The sequence below is a fragment of the Archocentrus centrarchus genome, chromosome 2, assembly GCF_007364275.1.
Source record: "Archocentrus centrarchus isolate MPI-CPG fArcCen1 chromosome 2, fArcCen1, whole genome shotgun sequence".
NCBI lineage: Eukaryota > Metazoa > Chordata > Actinopteri > Cichliformes > Cichlidae > Archocentrus > Archocentrus centrarchus.
The window spans coordinates 28121405-28140934 of record NC_044347.1 but is presented as its reverse complement, the minus strand read 5'-3'; the positions used below and the strand labels follow the sequence as shown (position 1 = coordinate 28140934).

General features: G+C 41.7%; 1 protein-coding gene across 4 annotated transcripts in view; it reads left to right on the top strand.

The window, feature by feature from the left end:
* LOC115793449 (dedicator of cytokinesis protein 9-like) overlaps nt 1-19530 on the top strand; it is a 57338-nt gene that overhangs the window by 19717 nt on the left and 18091 nt on the right. The window contains exons 5-31 of one of the 4 annotated variants that reach the window (XM_030748462.1): nt 1262-1331; nt 1888-1983; nt 4738-4872; nt 5003-5177; nt 7724-7782; nt 9005-9109; nt 9191-9265; nt 9362-9502; nt 10625-10969; nt 11061-11143; nt 13803-13925; nt 14015-14094; nt 14191-14378; nt 15226-15291; nt 15841-15933; nt 16155-16266; nt 16462-16580; nt 16976-17062; nt 17217-17306; nt 17464-17579; nt 17946-18015; nt 18114-18239; nt 18366-18437; nt 18541-18687; nt 18836-18919; nt 19031-19142; nt 19263-19441. In XM_030748462.1, coding sequence (XP_030604322.1) covers nt 1262-1331; nt 1888-1983; nt 4738-4872; nt 5003-5177; nt 7724-7782; nt 9005-9109; nt 9191-9265; nt 9362-9502; nt 10625-10969; nt 11061-11143; nt 13803-13925; nt 14015-14094; nt 14191-14378; nt 15226-15291; nt 15841-15933; nt 16155-16266; nt 16462-16580; nt 16976-17062; nt 17217-17306; nt 17464-17579; nt 17946-18015; nt 18114-18239; nt 18366-18437; nt 18541-18687; nt 18836-18919; nt 19031-19142; nt 19263-19441 — 3148 coding nt within the window. Of the gene's footprint in view, nt 1-1261; nt 1332-1887; nt 1984-4737; nt 4873-5002; nt 5178-7723; nt 7783-9004; nt 9110-9190; nt 9266-9361; nt 9503-10624; nt 10970-11060; nt 11144-13802; nt 13926-14014; nt 14095-14190; nt 14379-15225; nt 15292-15840; nt 15934-16154; nt 16267-16461; nt 16581-16975; nt 17063-17216; nt 17307-17463; nt 17580-17945; nt 18016-18113; nt 18240-18365; nt 18438-18540; nt 18688-18835; nt 18920-19030; nt 19442-19530 lie in introns of all 4 variants that reach the window. The other 3 variants (XM_030748471.1, XM_030748477.1, XM_030748452.1) reach the window with 3 other exon arrangements.

Below are 19530 nucleotides of genomic sequence, written 5' to 3'. Positions count from 1 at the left end.
GAGTATGCTGCAAGGCTTCTACTGACAGGCCCATCAGACTGTTCTCTCAGATACTATTACTGATGCTGTTTCAGACACTATAGTGAAATGAAGACTATTTAAGTGTCAGTGTAAAAGCACACTGCCTTTACAAAAAACTTTATTCTTGAGCATACTGCTGCTGTTGGACCAAATAATTTACATACAAATAGCAGATTTTGTAAGGGAAATTCATTTGCGGGTTAAACAGCAGAGTTGGGAATGATTTAATCAAACACTGAAATCTCTCTTGAAGGCTCTAAGCTTTTCCAGAATGAATAAATAAATAAGACTTTCTGTGTTTTTCAACCAAGGTGCGGTGGTAAGCACTGCTAAGCACTGCTGCCTCACAGTTAGAATACCATCTGGAAGGCGAGGGTTCAATTCCACCTTGGCCCAGGCCCCTCCCTCCCTCTCTCTCTGTGTGGCGTTTGCATGTTCTCCCCATGTCTGCGTGGATTTTCTCCGGGTACTCCAGTCTCCTCCCACAGTCCAAAGACATGCACTTACTGGGGTTAGGTTAATTGGAAACTCTAAATTGTCCGTAGGTGTGGATGGTTGTCTGTCTCTCTGTGTTGGCCCTGTGACAGGCTGGCGACCTGTACAGGGTGTACCCTGCCTCTCGCTGGGAAAGGTTCCTGCGACCCTGAACAGGATAAGCAGAAGTGAATGGATGTATGGATAAGCAGAACTATTCTGCAACAATTATTGCCCAATAGCATCAAAACAAAAGGAAAATCCCACAATGCACATGTGTCCTTGGACGAGCCTTTCCTTCATGACAGGAATGAGGATTACAGATGTGTGTCATGTTTAAAACATTGTAGAGTAACAGCTAGACAAGCCCCAGACCTGGCTTTGACACTGTTTATAATAAGAGTTCATCAGGGCTAGTGGTGTTTGAGCTACACTAGAGAAACAGCGGCTGACTTTAGCTAGATGCTAACATTCTTGAACATGCAACATCCCTTACACTTACAGAACATCCCTGCTCTAAAATGTAGCTGCTGCAGTGTGCTGTGACTCAGTTTAATCATAATAATACACACAGAGAGCAACGGGTGTTTCAAAGTCTTCCTGCTGACTTACAAGACCATTCACATTCCTATTTAGCCATACATCACGATACAATGATTCTGACCAACGTATTCAAATATGGATGGCTCTGTTAGCCATTTTTTTTATGATACAGTTGAATTAAATTGTGAGATGAGGCTGAGTTATATTTTCCCTAACCTTTCAGTAAGGTGTTGAGGCCTGAAAAACTGGTGGCTCATGTCTTTGAGGTGGATGAAGATGTGGAAAAAGATGAGGTAAGATTATTAATTCCAAACTTTTCTTCGCCCTGCTTGTCCTGTAATCTAATTGTGATCCACTTCTGCTCCTGTAGGGTACTGAGTTGATAACAATGACTCTGCAAAGGCAACCAGTTCATCCTTCCTTTAGGCCCGGCCAAGCTCTGTTCAAAGAAACTCAATTACAAGGAAGTGCGACAGAGCGCAGACAGAGCGCAGACATTCACTTTTAATTTATTACCCAACAGTGTATTCATTTCATTTCAGTCCTCCTTTATAAGCTGCCTGCACTGTTTGCCAGAGTAGCTAACATCTTTATGGCATTTGTAGCATTTTAAAGGCACATTCATTCCCCATAAGAGCAGTACTACAAAAACTGATTTAACTTAAGGTCTTTAATGGACTTACTCTTATGGCTAAATCCTGAAATATTAGAGTAGTAGGAGTTTTGTCTGCTTATGAAGAACACCATATATACATAGAGAAATGTGTGTAAGTCTCTTCTTTGTGTTTTTTTCCCCCCTCACCTTTCATCTTGAATGTTCTCTTTTTTTCCCTCATCCTCCTCCCCCAGGACACAGCCTCTCTGAGATCACAGAAAGGAGGAGTGTCCAAGCATGGCTGGCTGTATAAAGGCAACATGAACAGTGCAATCACTGTTACAATGCGGGTGGGTAAAATAATTGATCGTCTGGAGTCAGCCCTCGTTTCTTTCTATGTTGCTTTAAAAAGCCAGACTTTCTTGCAGTTTTCCAAAGTTCATCTTGACAGAGAACAGAACAAAAGGGAGCCAACATCCAAAGAGCTTTGGAATATCCTTGTGAAAAACCTGGAAAATGATTCCTGCTCAAAAAGAAATTACAAAAAAAAAAAAAGGCTTTCCTAAGAAACTTTAGGCTGGGTTGAAGAATAACGGTGGCCACACCAAATATTGACATTCAAAATCATTAGAATGATACAACCTCAGTTTTTACCTTATATACTGTATTTGCATAGATGTTTGCAGATGTTTCAGTAAATTGCTGAACCCATTTCTCATTTTCCTAGCAAAATATAATGAAATGAAGGATGACTCCAGACTTTAGCACAGTACTGTATATACACTGCTCAAACAATTTATAGGAACATGTTTTAATCAGAGTATAGCATCAAGTCAATTAAACCCCTGGGATAATGATCAGATCATCAGTTTCAGCTGCTTTGGTGTTAATGAATTTTCTTTTAAAGCCCGTCTTGTCTGACAGCATCTGAATTCTGATCTGAATGCACTGTTGTGCCAAGATGAGCGCTATAGATTCTCTATAGGCTCCTCTTCATAGTGTTCTCCTTTTTTCTTTACTTATTTGTGTTATTGTTCACATAAGTGTATATGCATTGGACTATGGACTAGTTCTTATATAGCGCTTTTCTACTCAGTCAGAGCACTCAAAGCGCTTATACAACATGTTTTACATTCACCCATGCACTCCCATTCATACAAGCACTTCCATGTTTACTAAGCTAAGTGCTTTTTTAATTAGCTAACATTCACACACATTCATACTCCGACGGGACGGTCGGAGAGCAACTTGGGGTTAAGTATCTTGCCCAAGGATACATTGGCATGCAGCCCTGGAGTAGCCAGGAATCGAACCACTGACCTTCCGATCAGTAGGTGACCTGCTCTACCTCCTGAGCTACAGCCACCCCACAAATTAAGGACGATACCAGAGTTGAGAGGTGGGGAAAAAAGCAAGAAAGAAAATGGCAAGAAATAAAAATAGCAAGGGAAAGATCAGCACTTACATCAGTACATGCCATTACCAGAAGGTTTGCTGTGTCTCCCAGCACAGTCTCAAAAGCATGGAGGAGATTCTAGGAGACCGGCAGTAAAAGGTCTTTAACGCTTCAGCTAGACTGGTATTTGCTCCTTTGTGCAAGGAGGAACAGGATGAGCACTACCAGAGCCCCACAAAAGGAAGAATAAGACTGCAGGCCCACTGGTGTGGATGTTTCTGACCAAACAATCAGAAACACTTCATGAGGGTGGCCTGAGGGCCCGACGTCCTCTAGTGGGCCCTGCGCTCACTGCCGAGCACCGTGGAGCCTGATTGGCATTTGCCATAGAATATAAGAATTGACATGTCCACCACTGGTGCTCCCCCTTTCATTCCTAAAAATACCCAGTCCATATCAGGATTAATAACCAGCATTATTTTTTCCCATTGAGATCTGATGTGTTTTTAAAGTGTTGAGCAGTGTAATACCCATTAGTAATTTCCTCATTCTTCTCTGCTTTGGCCTTAAAAAACAAACAAAAACACTCCCTTTTGATCACTATTTGCGTAATCATTATTTGATGGCAGTTCTTAATGAATGTTTAGGCAGTGCAGTAGTCCTTCTGTAAATGACTTATGATTGACATGTAAAGGATGAAATTAAATTTTGGCAGCAAATAAAGGCTGTGTCTATCTTCAGCAAAAGTAAATGAGCTCTGATCGTTTACTGTCTATAGCTGTGATTCATTTAAGCACTTAAAGTAGCAGCATGAGGCATGTATGAAGTCAGTATACGCTTGTCTCAGATGAGTCACATTCTGTCATCCTCTGTGTGATTAAAATTAAATTAATGCCCAAAGCCACAGACTGATTTCAAACCACCATGCACTGAGATCCCTGTGTTAACCTGGCTGTTAAGAGTGCAATAAAATCCAGTGGTAGAAGAAGTGCTCAGATCTGCTGTAATGCCACAGTGTAAAAACATTGGTTAAAAGACACTACAAACATTATTTGATCAGTCTACTAAAGATTTATCCTCAATTATCATACCAATTAGTTAATCATGGTAGGGTCAAATAAATACTGTTTTCCTCCCAACGGTTTGTACATTATATAATTATTGTTTAACTGGAAATGTCAAACGTTTTCTAGTTCTATCTTCGATGTGATATGCTTCCTTTCTTTGTCACATCTGACAGAATGAAAAATTTTTAGGTTTTGAGATCATCGTTGAATATAATAAATCATCTCAATATGTTACTCAGCGCTGTGAGAAATAGCAGCTGCAAATTTGATGACAAAAAGGATTAATTAGAAAACAAATCATAGAAGGTACAGGTAAGTAAAATGCCGTCTTTACAGAAGTACAAAAGTATTAATGTCAAAACAAACTTAAGATTACCCCCCAGTCCAGATTATCAGTGAAGTTGTGTCTTATATCAATTATATGAACCTGCTTTAACTAAAACTGACCTAGAATAGTTAGAAGCTGTAAGTTGTTTCAGCAAATAAGGAAGTAAGATTAGTCTTTGCTTAGGATAGCCCAAAACTTGGCATACTTTTTCAATTTACCCGTGAGCTTTCCCACGCCCTCTCTCGTCTCGATAGTGTTTTCAGAGAGAACGAACCCATTAGGGGTGTTTACAGTCTCCATTTTCTTCCCTTAGTCCTTCAAGAGGAGATATTTCCATTTGGCTCAGCTGGGTGATGGCTCTTACACCCTCAACTTCTACAAGGATGAGAACACCTCCAAGGATCCCAAAGGAACCATCTTCCTCGACTCATGCATGGGGGTTGTTCAGGTAAAGGTGGGGAGCATTAACCTGAATGTAGCAAAAGGAACGCTTGCATTCTGCAGGCTTGCCGCTGGAACGTAATTTAAAGGATCAAAATGACCTGTTCAAAAGCTGCTTGTGTTTTTTTCTCTCTTAGAACAGCAAAGTGCGTCGATTTGCCTTCGAGCTGAAGATGCAGGATAAGAGCACATTTCTGCTGGCCGGAGACAGCGAGGCAGAGATAGAAGAGTGGATCACTACCCTCAACAAGATTCTCCACAGCAGCTTTGAACAGGCCATGCAGGAGAAAAGGAATGGAGATCTACATGATGGTGTGCTTTGCTTGTCTGTCTTAGCAGCTGAATTATTTTTGCATATAACTGTCTGCCTGCCTTGTGTTTGCATTTGTTTCCATCTGTTTGACTGTATTTTTTTGGTGCATGTGGGCTTCTTCTATTTGCCAGTAGCCCCGGATACATTTTAGTATTCTTCTTCATAAAAATAATGCATTGTTGATGTCTGTGTAGATTCTCAGTCATCCAGGTCATAGTAGTCTCTGGAGCTTGAAAAAGGCGACTGGACTTCTTTTTGTTTCTTGAAGATGTTTCACCTCTCATCCGAAAGGCTTCTTCAGTTCTCAACCAAATGGTGGAGAGACCCAGGTATTTAAACCCCTGTGGGCGTAGTCCCCTGGAGGTGGTTATGACCCTCTATTGATCATGTGCGTGAACACATGTGCCCAGGTGTGAAGGGGGCGTGGGTCATATTTAATCAGTGGTTTCAGTTGAAACCAATTTAGGACTCCGCTCCATTGTTTCGTGTGGCCTATTGAGGTCACTGGAACAAAGGTGTGAATGGGGGTTGAGACGTCTGGGAAGGGAGCTCAGGACAGCACTGTAAGCGGGGGAAAGTTGGTGACGTAATCCACCTCCTCTGTTCAATGATGGTTGTTCACAGTGGACATAGATGGCTTCTTTCACTCCTCTTTCAAACCATCTGTTTTCCCTGTCCAAAATGTGAACATTGGCATCCTCAAAAGAGTGCCCTTTTTCCTTCAGATGCAGATGTACTGCTGAATCTTGTCCTGTCGAGGTGGCTCTTCTATGTTGTGCCATTCGTTTGTGAAGAGGCTGTTTGGTTTCACCAATGTATAGGTCCGAGCACTCTTCACTGCACTGAACAGCATACACTACATCGCTGATCTTGTGTTTGGCGGGTTTGTCCTTGGGATGAACCAGTTTTTGTCTTAGGGTGTGACTTGGTTTGAAGTATACTGAGATGTCATGCTTGGAGAAAATTCTTCTGAGTTTCTCTGACAAGCCTGACACATATGGGATGACAATGTTGTTCCTCTTGTCCTTCCCATTCTCTGTAGTTTGTGTTTGGCCTTCATTCCTGTGCATCTTAGCTGATTTGATGAAGGCCCAGTTGGGGTAACCGCATGTTTTGAGGGCTTTCTTAATGTGTGTGTGTTCCTTATGCTTCCCTTCTGTCTTAGAGGGAACACTTTCCGCACGGTGTTGTAGGGTCCTGATCACCCCAAGTTTGTGTTCCAGAGGGTGGTGGGAGTCAAAGAGGAGATACTGGTCTGTGTGTGTGGGCTTCCGGTAAACTTCAATGTTGAGGCTTCCATCTTCCTCGATAAGCACCGCACAGTCCAAGATGGAAGCCTCAACATTGAAGTTTACCGGAAGCCCACACACACAGACCAGTATCTCCTCTTTGACTCCCACCACCCTCTGGAACACAAACTTGGGGTGATCAGGACCCTACAACACCGTGCGGAAAGTGTTCCCTCTAAGACAGAAGGGAAGCATAAGGAACACACACACATTAAGAAAGCCCTCAAAACATGCGGTTACCCCAACTGGGCCTTCATCAAATCAGCTAAGATGCACAGGAATGAAGGCCAAACACAAACTACAGAGAATGGGAAGGACAAGAGGAACAACATTGTCATCCCATATGTGTCAGGCTTGTCAGAGAAACTCAGAAGAATTTTCTCCAAGCATGACATCTCAGTATACTTCAAACCAAGTCACACCCTAAGACAAAAACTGGTTCATCCCAAGGACAAACCCGCCAAACACAAGATCAGCGATGTAGTGTATGCTGTTCAGTGCAGTGAAGAGTGCTCGGACCTCTACATTGGTGAAACCAAACAGCCTCTTCACAAACGAATGGCACAACATAGAAGAGCCACCTCGACAGGACAAGATTCAGCAGTACATCTGCATCTGAAGGAAAAAGGGCACTCTTTTGAGGATGCCAATGTTCACATTTTGGACAGGGAAAACAGATGGTTTGAAAGAGGAGTGAAAGAAGCCATCTATGTCCACTGTGAACAACCATCATTGAACAGAGGAGGTGGATTACGTCACCAACTTTCCCCCGCTTACAGTGCTGTCCTGAGCTCCCTTCCCAGACGTCTCAACCCCCATTCACACCTTTGTTCCAGTGACCTCAATAGGCCACACGAAACAATGGAGCGGAGTCCTAAATTGGTTTCAACTGAAACCACTGATTAAATATGACCCACGCCCCCTTCACACCTGGGCACATGTGTTCACGCACATGATCAATAGAGGGTCATAACCACCTCCAGGGGACTACGCCCACAGGGGTTTAAATACCTGGGTCTCTCCACCATTTGGTTGAGAACTGAAGAAGCCTTTCGGATGAGAGGTGAAACGTCTTCAAGAAACAAAAAGAAGTCCAGTCGCCTTTTTCAAGCTCCAGAGAATGCATTGTTGATGACTTCACAGCTCATGTTTTTTCTTCTTTTTAGTTGTCCTTCACCTTCATTCACAAGAGACCAACACATTACTATGTTTTATGCAGCAGCCAAAGCTAACAGAGCTTATGTTGATCTCTCCAGCAGATGAGGAGCACGGAAAAACAGACCTTTCCTCCGGAGGTTTTCAAGACACCTTTCAGGTAGCTTGTTATTCCATCAAAAATAATATTAATGGTTGCCATCTCTAATTTTTCCTTTAACAAGCATGTTAAAGATCACTTCTCATGCTGTGGATGTATGCTGGATTTTTGATGTTTGTGAAGTCTGTATTGTAACTGGAGCCTTGCTTTGAGCAGAATAGCTCAACAGCTGTGTTTCCTGCAACCAGCTCCCCACATTTTCCTCTTGGTGCTTACCAAGCACACATCTGTTAGGTTTCTAAATGTAAGATGTAAGAGTCTGGAATCAAGCACTTGCATAAAAAGCTTTTTATTTGCTGTACAGTGTATACAGCATTGTGTAGACTTAAAACTGCATGAATGATTATTTTATATTAAAAACAGATCAAAAGAATGTAATGTGAAGGGAGCTGTTTGCAGTGCTGAACCCCCCATGGGTTTATCACTGACTCTGGAGTTCCCCTAAGCTCTGTGGAGTGTTTTAGCATCTGTCAGCTCATTGGTTTGGTTTTTCTAGACCAAAACTTAAGTTTTGGCTATTAATTACTTGAGTACCACCAAATATCAGAAAGGCACTGTTACACATACTGCTAGTGAAGCTAGAGGATTATTTACTAACATCCAGTAGACACTTTCCCAGGAGCTGGTGCTGACAAAAAGAGTTAAAAGAACAGGTTTAAAGCTGTTTCTACACAGGAAGCGATTTGTAGTGACCAGAGATCAGAGAACTTCAGTCATGAACCCTGGGGTCTCGTGCCTGAGGTTTGTATGCTTTTACTTTCAGCAGATATTTAGTTTTATTTATTTATTTACTGATATTTTTGTCCAATTTTATTCATTTCACTTTTATTTATATAGCTGCAGTTCACCACAGTCATTTATATTCTATATATTTATATTTATATTGTGGGTGGCTGTAGCTCAGGAGGTAGAGCAGGTCACCTACTGATTGGAAGGTCAGCGGTTCAATTCCTGGCTACTCCAGGCTGCATGCCAATGTATCCTTGGGCAAGATACTTAACCCCAAGTTGCTCTCCGACGCAACCGTTGGAGTGTGGATGTTAGATAATTAAAAGCACTTAGCTTAGTTAATCATGGAAGTGCTTGTATGAATGGGTGTGCATGGATAAATGTAAATGTGTTGTATAAGCGCTTTGAGTGCTCAGCCTGAGTAGAAAAGCGCTATATAAGAGCTAGTCCATTTACCATCTAAAACTACAATATTTGTGACCCCAACAATCAGATGATCCCCTATGAGCAAGCACTTGGCAATGGTAGGCAGGAAGAACTCCTTCTAACAGGAAGAGACCTGTGGACAAACCATACTCACAGCAGTTTGGGGAGTGAGGTGAAAGAGAAGAGACACACAGTATCTCCTTAGCACTTTCTAAGAGGGAATGCAGTCTTATTTTTGCTTTGTTTTTCACAGACTGCCAGAGATGTCGAATCCAAGATGAGAAGTGAAGCTCGCCTCAAACTGTTCACTCTGGACCCTGATACTCAGGTATTGTCTAATTTCTCAGTAGCACTACTGTGACTCACATTTTTGCTGTGGCAGCAGATAATTTGAGCCTTCTGACAGCAACTCTTGTTTCCACAGAAACTAGACTTTTCTGGCATCGAGCCTGATGTGCAACAGTTTGAAGAGAAGTTCGGGAAAAGAGTCCTGGTCAGCTGTCATGACCTGTCGTTTAACCTGCAGGGCTGTGTTGCAGAGAATGAAGAGGGGCCGACAACTAATGTATGATTCAGTCAAAATGCAGCAGTCAAATGCAGCTGTTGGATGCACATGTGTTTGCTAGTACAGGGCACACAGTTTAAGCATAGTACAAGCAAATATCCTTTTGCAAATGAGGGCAAGGTTTAAAAATCACTTAAGAAGATCACAGACAGTTCAGATGGCCCACTTGGCCGGCCCTCATCAAATCTGGTGGTGTTGGCACAAAGAATGGTTGTTACCACGGCAACCAGTTTTGGCCTCCTACCATGCATTAGCACCAGTCTGAGGCTGGTTTCCTGCCATCACTCCCAAGGTCTCTGTGGAAGGACACTTACACTTACTCAGCTGGGAAACCACAGCTATTAGCTATCAAGCTTCTCTGAACACACACACACACACACACACACACACACACACACACACACACACACACACACACACACACACACACACACACACACACACACACACACACACAACACAAATGGCTTTGTATAATGGAAAAGCTTGGTGGAAAGAGTGAATGGGAAGAATTACCTCAATGGAACATTATTTCTTAATGGGGAGGGGGGGCAATCAGTAGTGCATTAGGAGGATGAGTATCCTTTAAACTGCAGCTGTTTTACTTTTTATCCTCCCACACAAAATAAAGTGGGAGGATATTGTTGTCATACCGGCTGTCCATCCGAGAGGGTTTACCTTTCTTGTCTATAGACTCCAAAACTACAAGGAGTTGAACCATGAAATTTGATGTGTGTATTTCTTACCTTTCAAAAATGTGAAATACGATATTCATATGTCTGTTCATCCATGCGTCTGTCATTATATCTTTACTAACCCATGGGTGACTAAAAGTATTTGGATAAAAGTTTAAAGCAAAGCCTCCAAATTAGGGCAAAATCATTTTGCAGAAGGTAATAAGATGTCTGCTGAAGGGGTTTCTATTATGAAATGGGGCTGTAATGTTATCCTGACTTCTACATTTATTTGATATTTTCATTAATTGTTGGAGGATCTCCTCATCTGTGATGGGTCTTGTTTGTTTGTTCATTTTTAATTTAGCTTTTTTTAAAATGCTGCTTGTCTGTTGATCTGGCTCTGAAGCTTTCATCACGTTTTCCTTCCTTTCTTCTACCATTAAAGGTGGAGCCGTTCTATGTGATCCTGTCCCTCTTTGACGTTCAGAACAGCAGAAAGATCTCAGCTGACTTCCATGTGGATCTCAATCACCCTTTGGTCCGACAGATGACTTCTGGTTATGGTAGCGGGCCCAACCTACAAATCAGTAGCAGTAGCAATGAGAGTCCCTTGGGCCACAGGTTGGCTAGTGGCCTCCCAGAGGGGGCTATCCGGTATCCCAGACAGGGTGTGTTCTCAGTAACCTGCCCCCATCCAGAAATCTTCCTAGTGGCCAGGATTGAGAAGGTCCTACAGGGAGGGATCACCCATTGCACTGAACCCTACATGAAGAGCTCAGACTCTGCTAAGGTTAACTTATTAGGAGAGATAAGGATGAGAATATGTGTTTCTTGTCTCACACTGGTAGCTGCTAAAATAAATCACCTGTTTTCTTGTGTAGATGGCTCAAAAGGTGCTAAAGAATGCCAAGATAGCTTGCAGCAGACTGGGACAGTACAGGATGCCATTTGCCTGGGCTGCAAGGTATGAAGCCACTTTATGTTTAAACTACCTGTCTGCATAAACATATTTTGCTAACCTAAGGTAACCATCTTTGGCAGCGATTTCACATTTCGAGTACAGAAATTAGAGCTATATCTCACTCTTTCTGAGACAGCTAATAAGCATGTCGCATAAATGATTCCTTTAACCCTCTGAGGTCTAAGCAGTGATCTGTGAGGACCCAAACTAACCCAATAAGAATATGTAATTTTGGTTAACAATCAGGTTATGCAACTAAGAAAAATTACACATCAAAAAATTACCACCTATGAATTAAAATTTGACCTTGGTAATTCCTTTTCACAGTGGTACTTTTGTCACCATAATCTCCATATAATAAATGGGGAGATAAAGAGAATGACTCACTGCTGAGAATACAAATGGTTAGCAGCATATTGGATCACCAATAAAGATGTCAACATTTTCCTATCTTTCAGTCTGCTGCTGCTAGTGAAATCATCGATAGCACAGTTAAAGCTGTAAGGTAAATGTAGTATGAAGGCTTCTGCCAGTAGCCTTAGCTACAGTAAGGTTAGTGTAGAAACTGGAAAGAGGGGAAAATAGAATTCAATGAAAACTACCTATTGTCAGCATCTTCTGGAATTTAGGTTTTAGTGTTTTTGGTGTCTGCTGTAGCTGTGCAGTCAAATACATGAGGCAGCAGCTGCAGAAGTAACATTTGAAGGTCAGGTTGATACTGAGGCATTCTGTTATAGCTCCCTCTCTTTCTTTGTGTCGGTGATGAGCCAGTGAAGTTTTGTTTATCTGCAGCCCACTGTGGAGTTCCTGTTGGAAGCAGTCATGAGCAGCTCAGGTAGAGCTGTTGTTATTAAAGAAATCTTGCTTAGAGACATCCTGTAGAGGATGTTCTTAAGGATTCATCTGACTTTCATCCATCAGACATGGCCCAGCCAGTGGAAATATTATTGCCTTAGGAGACTACATACTAGGAAACTGATTTATCCAGGGATGGTTTGTGTTTTAATCTCACTTCTCCACGTGTTGCTGCTGTGTGTTTCAGATAATGCAAGCAGAAGTTGTTAAGCCTCTGTTCTTGTTGCGAATAGAAAAGGGTTCAAACTTACAGTAGTATGCTAATAACACAGGCTCTGTAGACTTGTAACTTAGTGTTGGCTGAGAATTTACCATCATCATGGTTCGGGATCACCTGATCCAGCCCTAACTATAAGGTTTATCATAAAGGAAAGTTTTAATCCTAATCTTAAAAATAGAGAGGGTGTCTGTCTCCTGAATCCAAGCTGGGAGCTGGTTCCACAGAAGAGGGGCCTGAAAGCTGAAGGCTCTGCCTCCCATTCAACTCTTAAGTATCCGAGGAACCACAAGTAAGCCAGCAGTCTGAGAGTGAAGTGCTCTGTTGGGGTGATATGGTACTATGAGGTCTTTGAGATAAGATGGGGCCTGATTATTCAAGACCTTGTAGGTGAGGAGAAGTATTTTAAATTCTATTCTGGATTTAACAGGAAGCCAATGAAGAGAAGCCAATATGGGAGAAATCTACTCTCTCTTTCTAGTCCCTGTCAGTACTCTAGCTGCAGCATTTTGGATCAGCTGAAGGCTTTTCAGGGAGCTTTTAGGACAGCATAGTAAATGAATTACAATAATCCAGCCTAGAAGTAATAAATGCATAAACAACATTTCCAGCATCAGCCTGAGATGGGATGTTTCTAATTTTAGAGATATTGTGCAAATCCAAGAAAGCAGTCTTATGAATTTGTTTTAAATGTGCATTGAAGGATACATCCTGGTCAGAAATGACTCCAAGACTCCTCACAGTGTTACTGGAGGCCAAGGTAGTGGCAAAATATCTAGTTATACACCATGATCCTATAATTTGTAGGGCAGAGTACAATAACTTCAGTTTTATCTGAATTTAGAAGCAGGAAATTAGAGCTCATCCAGGCCTTTATGTCTTTAGAACATTCATCTGTTGTGATGAAGTGGGAGTGTACCCAGATAGCAAAGTGACTCCTGATAGGCTCCGTCCTGGGATTTTTGCTATTGTGAGGCCTCACAATAGCAAATAAAGTGTCCACCTTGATTTACTCTTGAAGAGGCTGTAAAGCTTTGTGAAAGTAGTCTGATACCAGTTGATGAGTCAGTGACGCTCACTTCTGTCCGATGACAGTGATACTGAGGTGAGTTATGAGGATATGCTGAACTTCTGTCGGTAAAGATGACTGTTTTTGGTGCTGTTAGCTGCTGTTAGGCATTAGTAAATCTTTCTTTGAAGTGGCTCTAACACTGTTGGACTCTGAGGCTTAGGGAATAAACTCTCCTACGATGTGAGAATGTAATCAAACTGCTTATCACAGGGCGATTTTTAGCTCGGGCTATTGTCATGGGCTTGCGTCAGTGGCATAACTCGAGTGTTGGCCATAACTCGAGAGCGATGTCACATAGGATGTTCAGATTCACATCACAGATGCATTGAGGACAATATCCTTTCCTTTCTGTTAACCTCAAAAAATTACTGACTGCCTTAAGACATAGGATGCAAACAAAGTGGAAAGTGTGACTGAAGAAAAGACCACCTATAGGAATACACATTTTTAAGCCAGTATTGTGAAACTGAGATATGCCCTCCAGTGAACTCACTTTTTATTGGTGTCTACCTCCACAGGCCTGTGTTTAAGGATGCGTCAGGAACTTTGGACAAAAACGCTCGGTTCTCAGCGCTTTACAGACAGGACAGCAGCAGGCTGTCAGATGAGGACATGTTCAAACTGCTTACTGACTTCAGAAGGTATGTTTTTCCTTTCTCTCGTCCATCTTTTCACTGTAACAAGTTTTGATACATTTTTGTAAAGAGTTCTTTCTCTTTGTTCCCAACAGACCAGAGAAAATGGCTAAACTTCCTGTGCTCCTAGGGAACTTGGATGTAACGATTGACAGTGTGGCCTCAGATGTAACCAGTAAAGTCGCCAAATATGTATAACATCACTTCTAATCATCCATTTATAGTCATCAAATTTTGTCCTTGAGCCTTCTGGTCTCTTTCCTTCCTGTAGATTGTGTCACTTCCTCCTACATCCCTGTGGGCAGCTTCGGAGAAACCGGGCAAGTCAGTGCTCTTCTGGAGGTGGACGAGTTTGTGCCTTGTATTGCAAAGTGTTCCCAACCATTCACCATCTATAAAAACCACCTTTATGTTTACCCCAAACACCTCAAGTACGATGGGCAGAAATCCTTTACTAAGGTACTCACAGCAAGGCTGCATCAAAGTAACTCATAAGATCAGATGCCTTTGATTTTGAGCTGTTGGTTGATGCATGACCTAACAAGCAGCAGAACTCGATAGAATTATCCTTAGACCTCTGTCGCACTGACACAGAGAAGGGAGCACAGGCAGGCAGAGACTAGTTTGCCCCAGCTATCTCCACTTCCCTCATTACTTAGGTTTCTTACACACCCAGTAATGAGGGAAGTGGATAGCTGGGGCATACTAGTATTTGTGTAGACACAATACACAAGAGGCAAAATGGCACCAAGATAAAACAGGATGTGAGAGCAATAACTAACAGGGAAAAACAGACCAAACTAAACTAAACGTAGGGGAATTGACATAAAAGTACAAGGCAGGAAACACTGAGGGAATATAATAAACACAACAATAATTAGAATTAAATGCTCAAGACTGAAAACACTAAGGGAAAACACAAAGCTGAAAACATGAACAGTAAGCAAACAAAGATACAAACTGAAGGTATTTAATAAGAAACAGGACAACTGAATTGAATTGAACTTGAAAGACCTAAAACCACAAAACACTGGGTAAAAGATTACACCATGATTATTTTACATTATTATTCCATGACAAGGTTGTTACTTTCTCTAAGTCAACTCCAAACAGGAAACCAACCTATCTTCTTTCCCCCTGTGTCTTCTTGCTCTCTTTTCTTTCATTGATTGCTCTCAGATCTTCTTTTATTGTAACAAATGGGCATCTGAAATGGACACAGAGAGGATTCTTCTATACGACCCGGAGATATTTTGAAAACGCTTCTTACTTTTCTGTTATATTCTGTTTTTTCTTCCCTCTTCAGGCAAGAAATATTGCTGTTTGCATTGAATTTAAGGATTCTGATGAGGAAGAGGCCCAACCACTGAAGGTTTGTTTACATATTAGGGGCATTTACGTATTATGTAGCAGATTTCCAAGGCAGAACATAAAACTACAAGATTTAACAGAGGCATACTTTACTCATGGCTTCACACGTGGCCTTTTAAACTAATTGACTTGATGTCCTCTCCAGGCTGCCACATTAATTTCCTAAAATAAATATTTTTTAATTGATTTGTCAGCAGCCAATCACATTGCACAAGCAGAAGAAAAATGTGCCAATGTTATCACATTTGGACATTTAAATACTCAGTAAGCAGACTCGAAAACTTTCTCTCTCAACACTTGAAATGGACATTTTACTGAATCAGCTTTAATGGCATGACTTTGAAATCTTTGTGATCTTGATTTTGGATTGTTCACCTTGACTTGTGAAAACAGCTGGCCTCCACACAGCCGAACTAGCTGATAAACTAACGACCACAACATATTAAAGATATAAACTGCAATGAGCACGACAAAAAGCATCCATCTATCCTTGTTCCTCATGACTGATTATTTCTACTCCTCTTACTTCTACTCTTTGAATCTATTGCAGTGCATCTACGGTTCTCCAGGAGGGCCTCTATTTACTAAGCAGGCATATGCAGCAGTCCTCCACCACCAGCAGAACCCCGAGTTTTATGATGAGGTATTTCTCTGGCTTAATACAATCCTTCAGCAGAGACAGTCAGATATGCTGTATGACATACACTCAGAGTTAAAAGAGTTTTCCTGAAAGCAGCATGTTGTGAAGTAAGAAAATACTTTTCACTTTCTCTCATGCTGCTTGAGCAAATTGTAACTCTACATCTGTAAAGCTTCCTCTGTATTAGCGAACCAATCCCAGTAATCTGTCTTCCTTGTCTTCAGATAAAGATAGAGCTGCCTACTCAGTTGCATGAGAAGCATCACCTTCTCTTCACCTTCTATCACGTTAGCTGTAACAGCAACAGCAAGAAGAAAGATGTGGTGGAAACTCCAGGTGGGCCATCAGTTTCAGTCATGAAACCCGACTATCTACAGATATATTTTTTGTACTTAATGTGGGATTTAGCACTTTGATTCAGGTTTACAGTTACTGTAAATTTAGATCTTAATTCTTATGCTGCCTCTACTCCAGTAATGGTACAAGTTCACGAACAAATGGCAGTGTCTGTTTGTTTTTTTTTACCTTCAGTTGGTCAGGCATGGCTGCCTCTGCTAAAGGATGGCAGAGTCATCATGAATGAACAACAGCTGCCGGTGGCTGCCAATCTACCTGCTGGGTACCTCAGCTCCCAGGATGGTGTCAGCAAGGTAAAAAGCAAGAACCCCCCCCTTTCTAAAGTTAAACACAACAGCCACGAGCTGTTAAATGTATCCTTATTGGAAAACAAAATGTAATGTACCTCGAGCAAGGTAAGGCTGCAAAGCAAGCCACATATGTGGAGAGGAAACAACCTGGTGGCAAATGGTGGTAGGACAAGGTGGCGAACCCAGTCTTATATACTGAATACTATAGTGAATGTAGTAAGTTACAACTCAACTATCTGCAGTCAGAGGTAGTATACTGTAGTATGTACATTTGAGATATTGATTGATAGAGTGGTATAGGGGTTATCATCATTGTTAGTGATAGCACTATTTATATTTCTTGTACTGCAGTTTATACATTGTATGCAGTGCAGTAATTAGTTGCCTACTTGTTGCAGCACTCTGGCTTGGAGATGAAATGGGTAGATGGAGGAAAGCCCCTGTTCAAAGTCTCAACACATCTTGTTTCCACAGTTAACACTCAGGTGTGCACACACACATACATGTACACACATATATCCATTATATTCAGTTCATTTCACCTGCCTACTTACAGCAGTTTTCTCAATAAAAAAAAAGACATCCAAATAGCCTTAAAGTCAGTGTGAGATATGTGTTAACATAACATGTTTCCATTAGGATCAGCACTTGCACAACTTCTTCCAGCACTGTCAAAGCATGGAGATGTCAGAACAAGCCTCGGAGGGAGAGCTTGTTAAATATCTGAAGGTATTTAGAGCTTCATTTACCTCTAATGCCCCGAGGAAAGTGGAACACACCCTTTTGCTCGTGCCCCCCTCTTTTTTATCTAACATTTAAGGAAGCCTGACGAGTAAGAGTCTACAGTCACTGAGTTTGTTTCTTCTTACCCCCCCCCCCCCCATAGAGTCTCCATGCAATGGAAGGTCATGTGATGGTAAACTTTCTGCCTACCATTCTCAACCAGCTCTTCTGTGTCCTGACCAGAGCCACACACGAGGATGTGGCCGTGAACGTGACCAGGCAAGAAGCACACGTGCATCCAAATGCATGAAACAGCTCTTTTTTTCAGCAGCAGAGAGCTGTGATACAGAAAGATTTTGGTCTCTTTTAACCAACTTCATCTGCAGAAAATTATAATATTACTTTCATCTGGTTTTCATTCCAAAGCCTCCTACACTACTTCTCTTTCATTAGCCTGTATACGTTTTTTCATTAGACACTTACATATCACTTGCATGCTCTGTGTATGTGCATGTATCGCTTGTATATGACACGTCTTTGAAGCTCTACAGGCAGTGTGTAAATGAGGTGTCAGGTCCTTAGAATGAATATATGTCGTTTCTACCTTTGGCTTCCAGCATGTCTCCTCGTTTCTCTTCTTCCCAGGGTGATGGTTCATGTGGTAGCACAGTGCCACGAAGAGGGACTTGAGCATTACCTGAGATCTTATGTGAAGGTGATGTTTTGTCTTATTAATGTTTTTTTGGTGACGATGATATCCAGTGTTCCAGAGTCTGATTACAGTACCTCCCCACCCCCCCTCTCTGCGCTCAGTTTGTGTTGAAGCCAGAAGCTTATTCCTTCACCAGTGCAAAAAGTGTTCATGAGGAGCTGGCAAAAGCCATGACGGCCATTCTCAAGCCATCAACAGACTTCCTGACTAGCAACAAGCTGCTGAAGGTAACCTACATTTAGAGCTGTAAAAAGGCAAAAAGCAGAAAAAGAAAAGAATATTTTTAGACTTTCAATAACATTTTATAAATGAATCTTATTTTCCTTTCACTGACCCTCTGTTTTGTGTTGCAGCACTCCTGGTACTTCTTTGAAGCTCTGGTAAAATCAATGGCTCATTATCTGGTAGAGCGTGGGAAGGTCAAGGTAGATCTGTTGTTAAGGCTTTTCTTTGTACTTAAGGCATTCCCTTACAAACCTGACTGCTCCAAATCCTCCTCTTTTTCTTGGTTTGCCCTCGTATGTCCAGGTCTCCAGGAACCAGCGTTTTTCTGCGTCCTACTACCACACAGTGGAGACTCTGGTTAATATGCTGATGCCACACATCACCCAGAAATACAAGGACAATCTCGATGCGGCTCGCAATGCCAACCACAGCCTGGCAGTTTTCATCAAGGTCGGTTTGAGGTTGCACATGAAAACATCAATTGCTTTTATATTCTGTACTACTTACTTCATATTGTTTATTTTTGATTACTATTAAAATGACACAATAATTCAGTTCAACTCAAAGAAAATGAAGTACCTGTTCCCTTTTCACACAGCGCTGTTTCACCTTCATGAACAGAGGCTTCGTGTTTAAGCAGATCAACAACTACATGAACTGCTTTGTGCCTGGAGACCCCAAGGTTAACAGGCTCTGCTGATAAATGAAGTCTTTAAAGATTTGATACAAGTTAAATATAAAGTTAAAGCTAATGTAAAACCATAAAGTGTACATTCTCTTATGTTCCTCATAGACCTTATATGAATTTAAGTTTGAGTTCCTGCGGGAGGTCTGCAACCATGAGCACTATGTCCCTTTAAATCTGCCCATGCCTTTCTGGAAAGGCAGAATACAGAGGTTCCAAGGTAAAGAAGATACAGTTTTCACTGACTTCATCTATAAAGTGCATCTGTTTTTGTGCTTGCCTTTTGAATCCGGTTCCTTCTACCATATCATAAATTATTTCTGCTGCTGTATGCCTACAGATATCCAGCTGGACTACTCGCTGACTGATGAATTCTGTCGAAATCACTTCCTGGTGGGCCTGCTGCTCAGGGAGGTGGGTGCTGCGCTTCAGGAGTACAGGGAAATTCGTCAGATTGCCATTCAGGTGCTCAAGGGACTGATGATCAAACACACATTTGATGACCGCTACGCTGCAAAAGTAAGTTCTGCAGCTTCGGGCCACTATCTGTTCTTCAGCCGTATTCTCATAGAAGGATGTGTCGTAATTTAACCAGTATGGCAAATAGT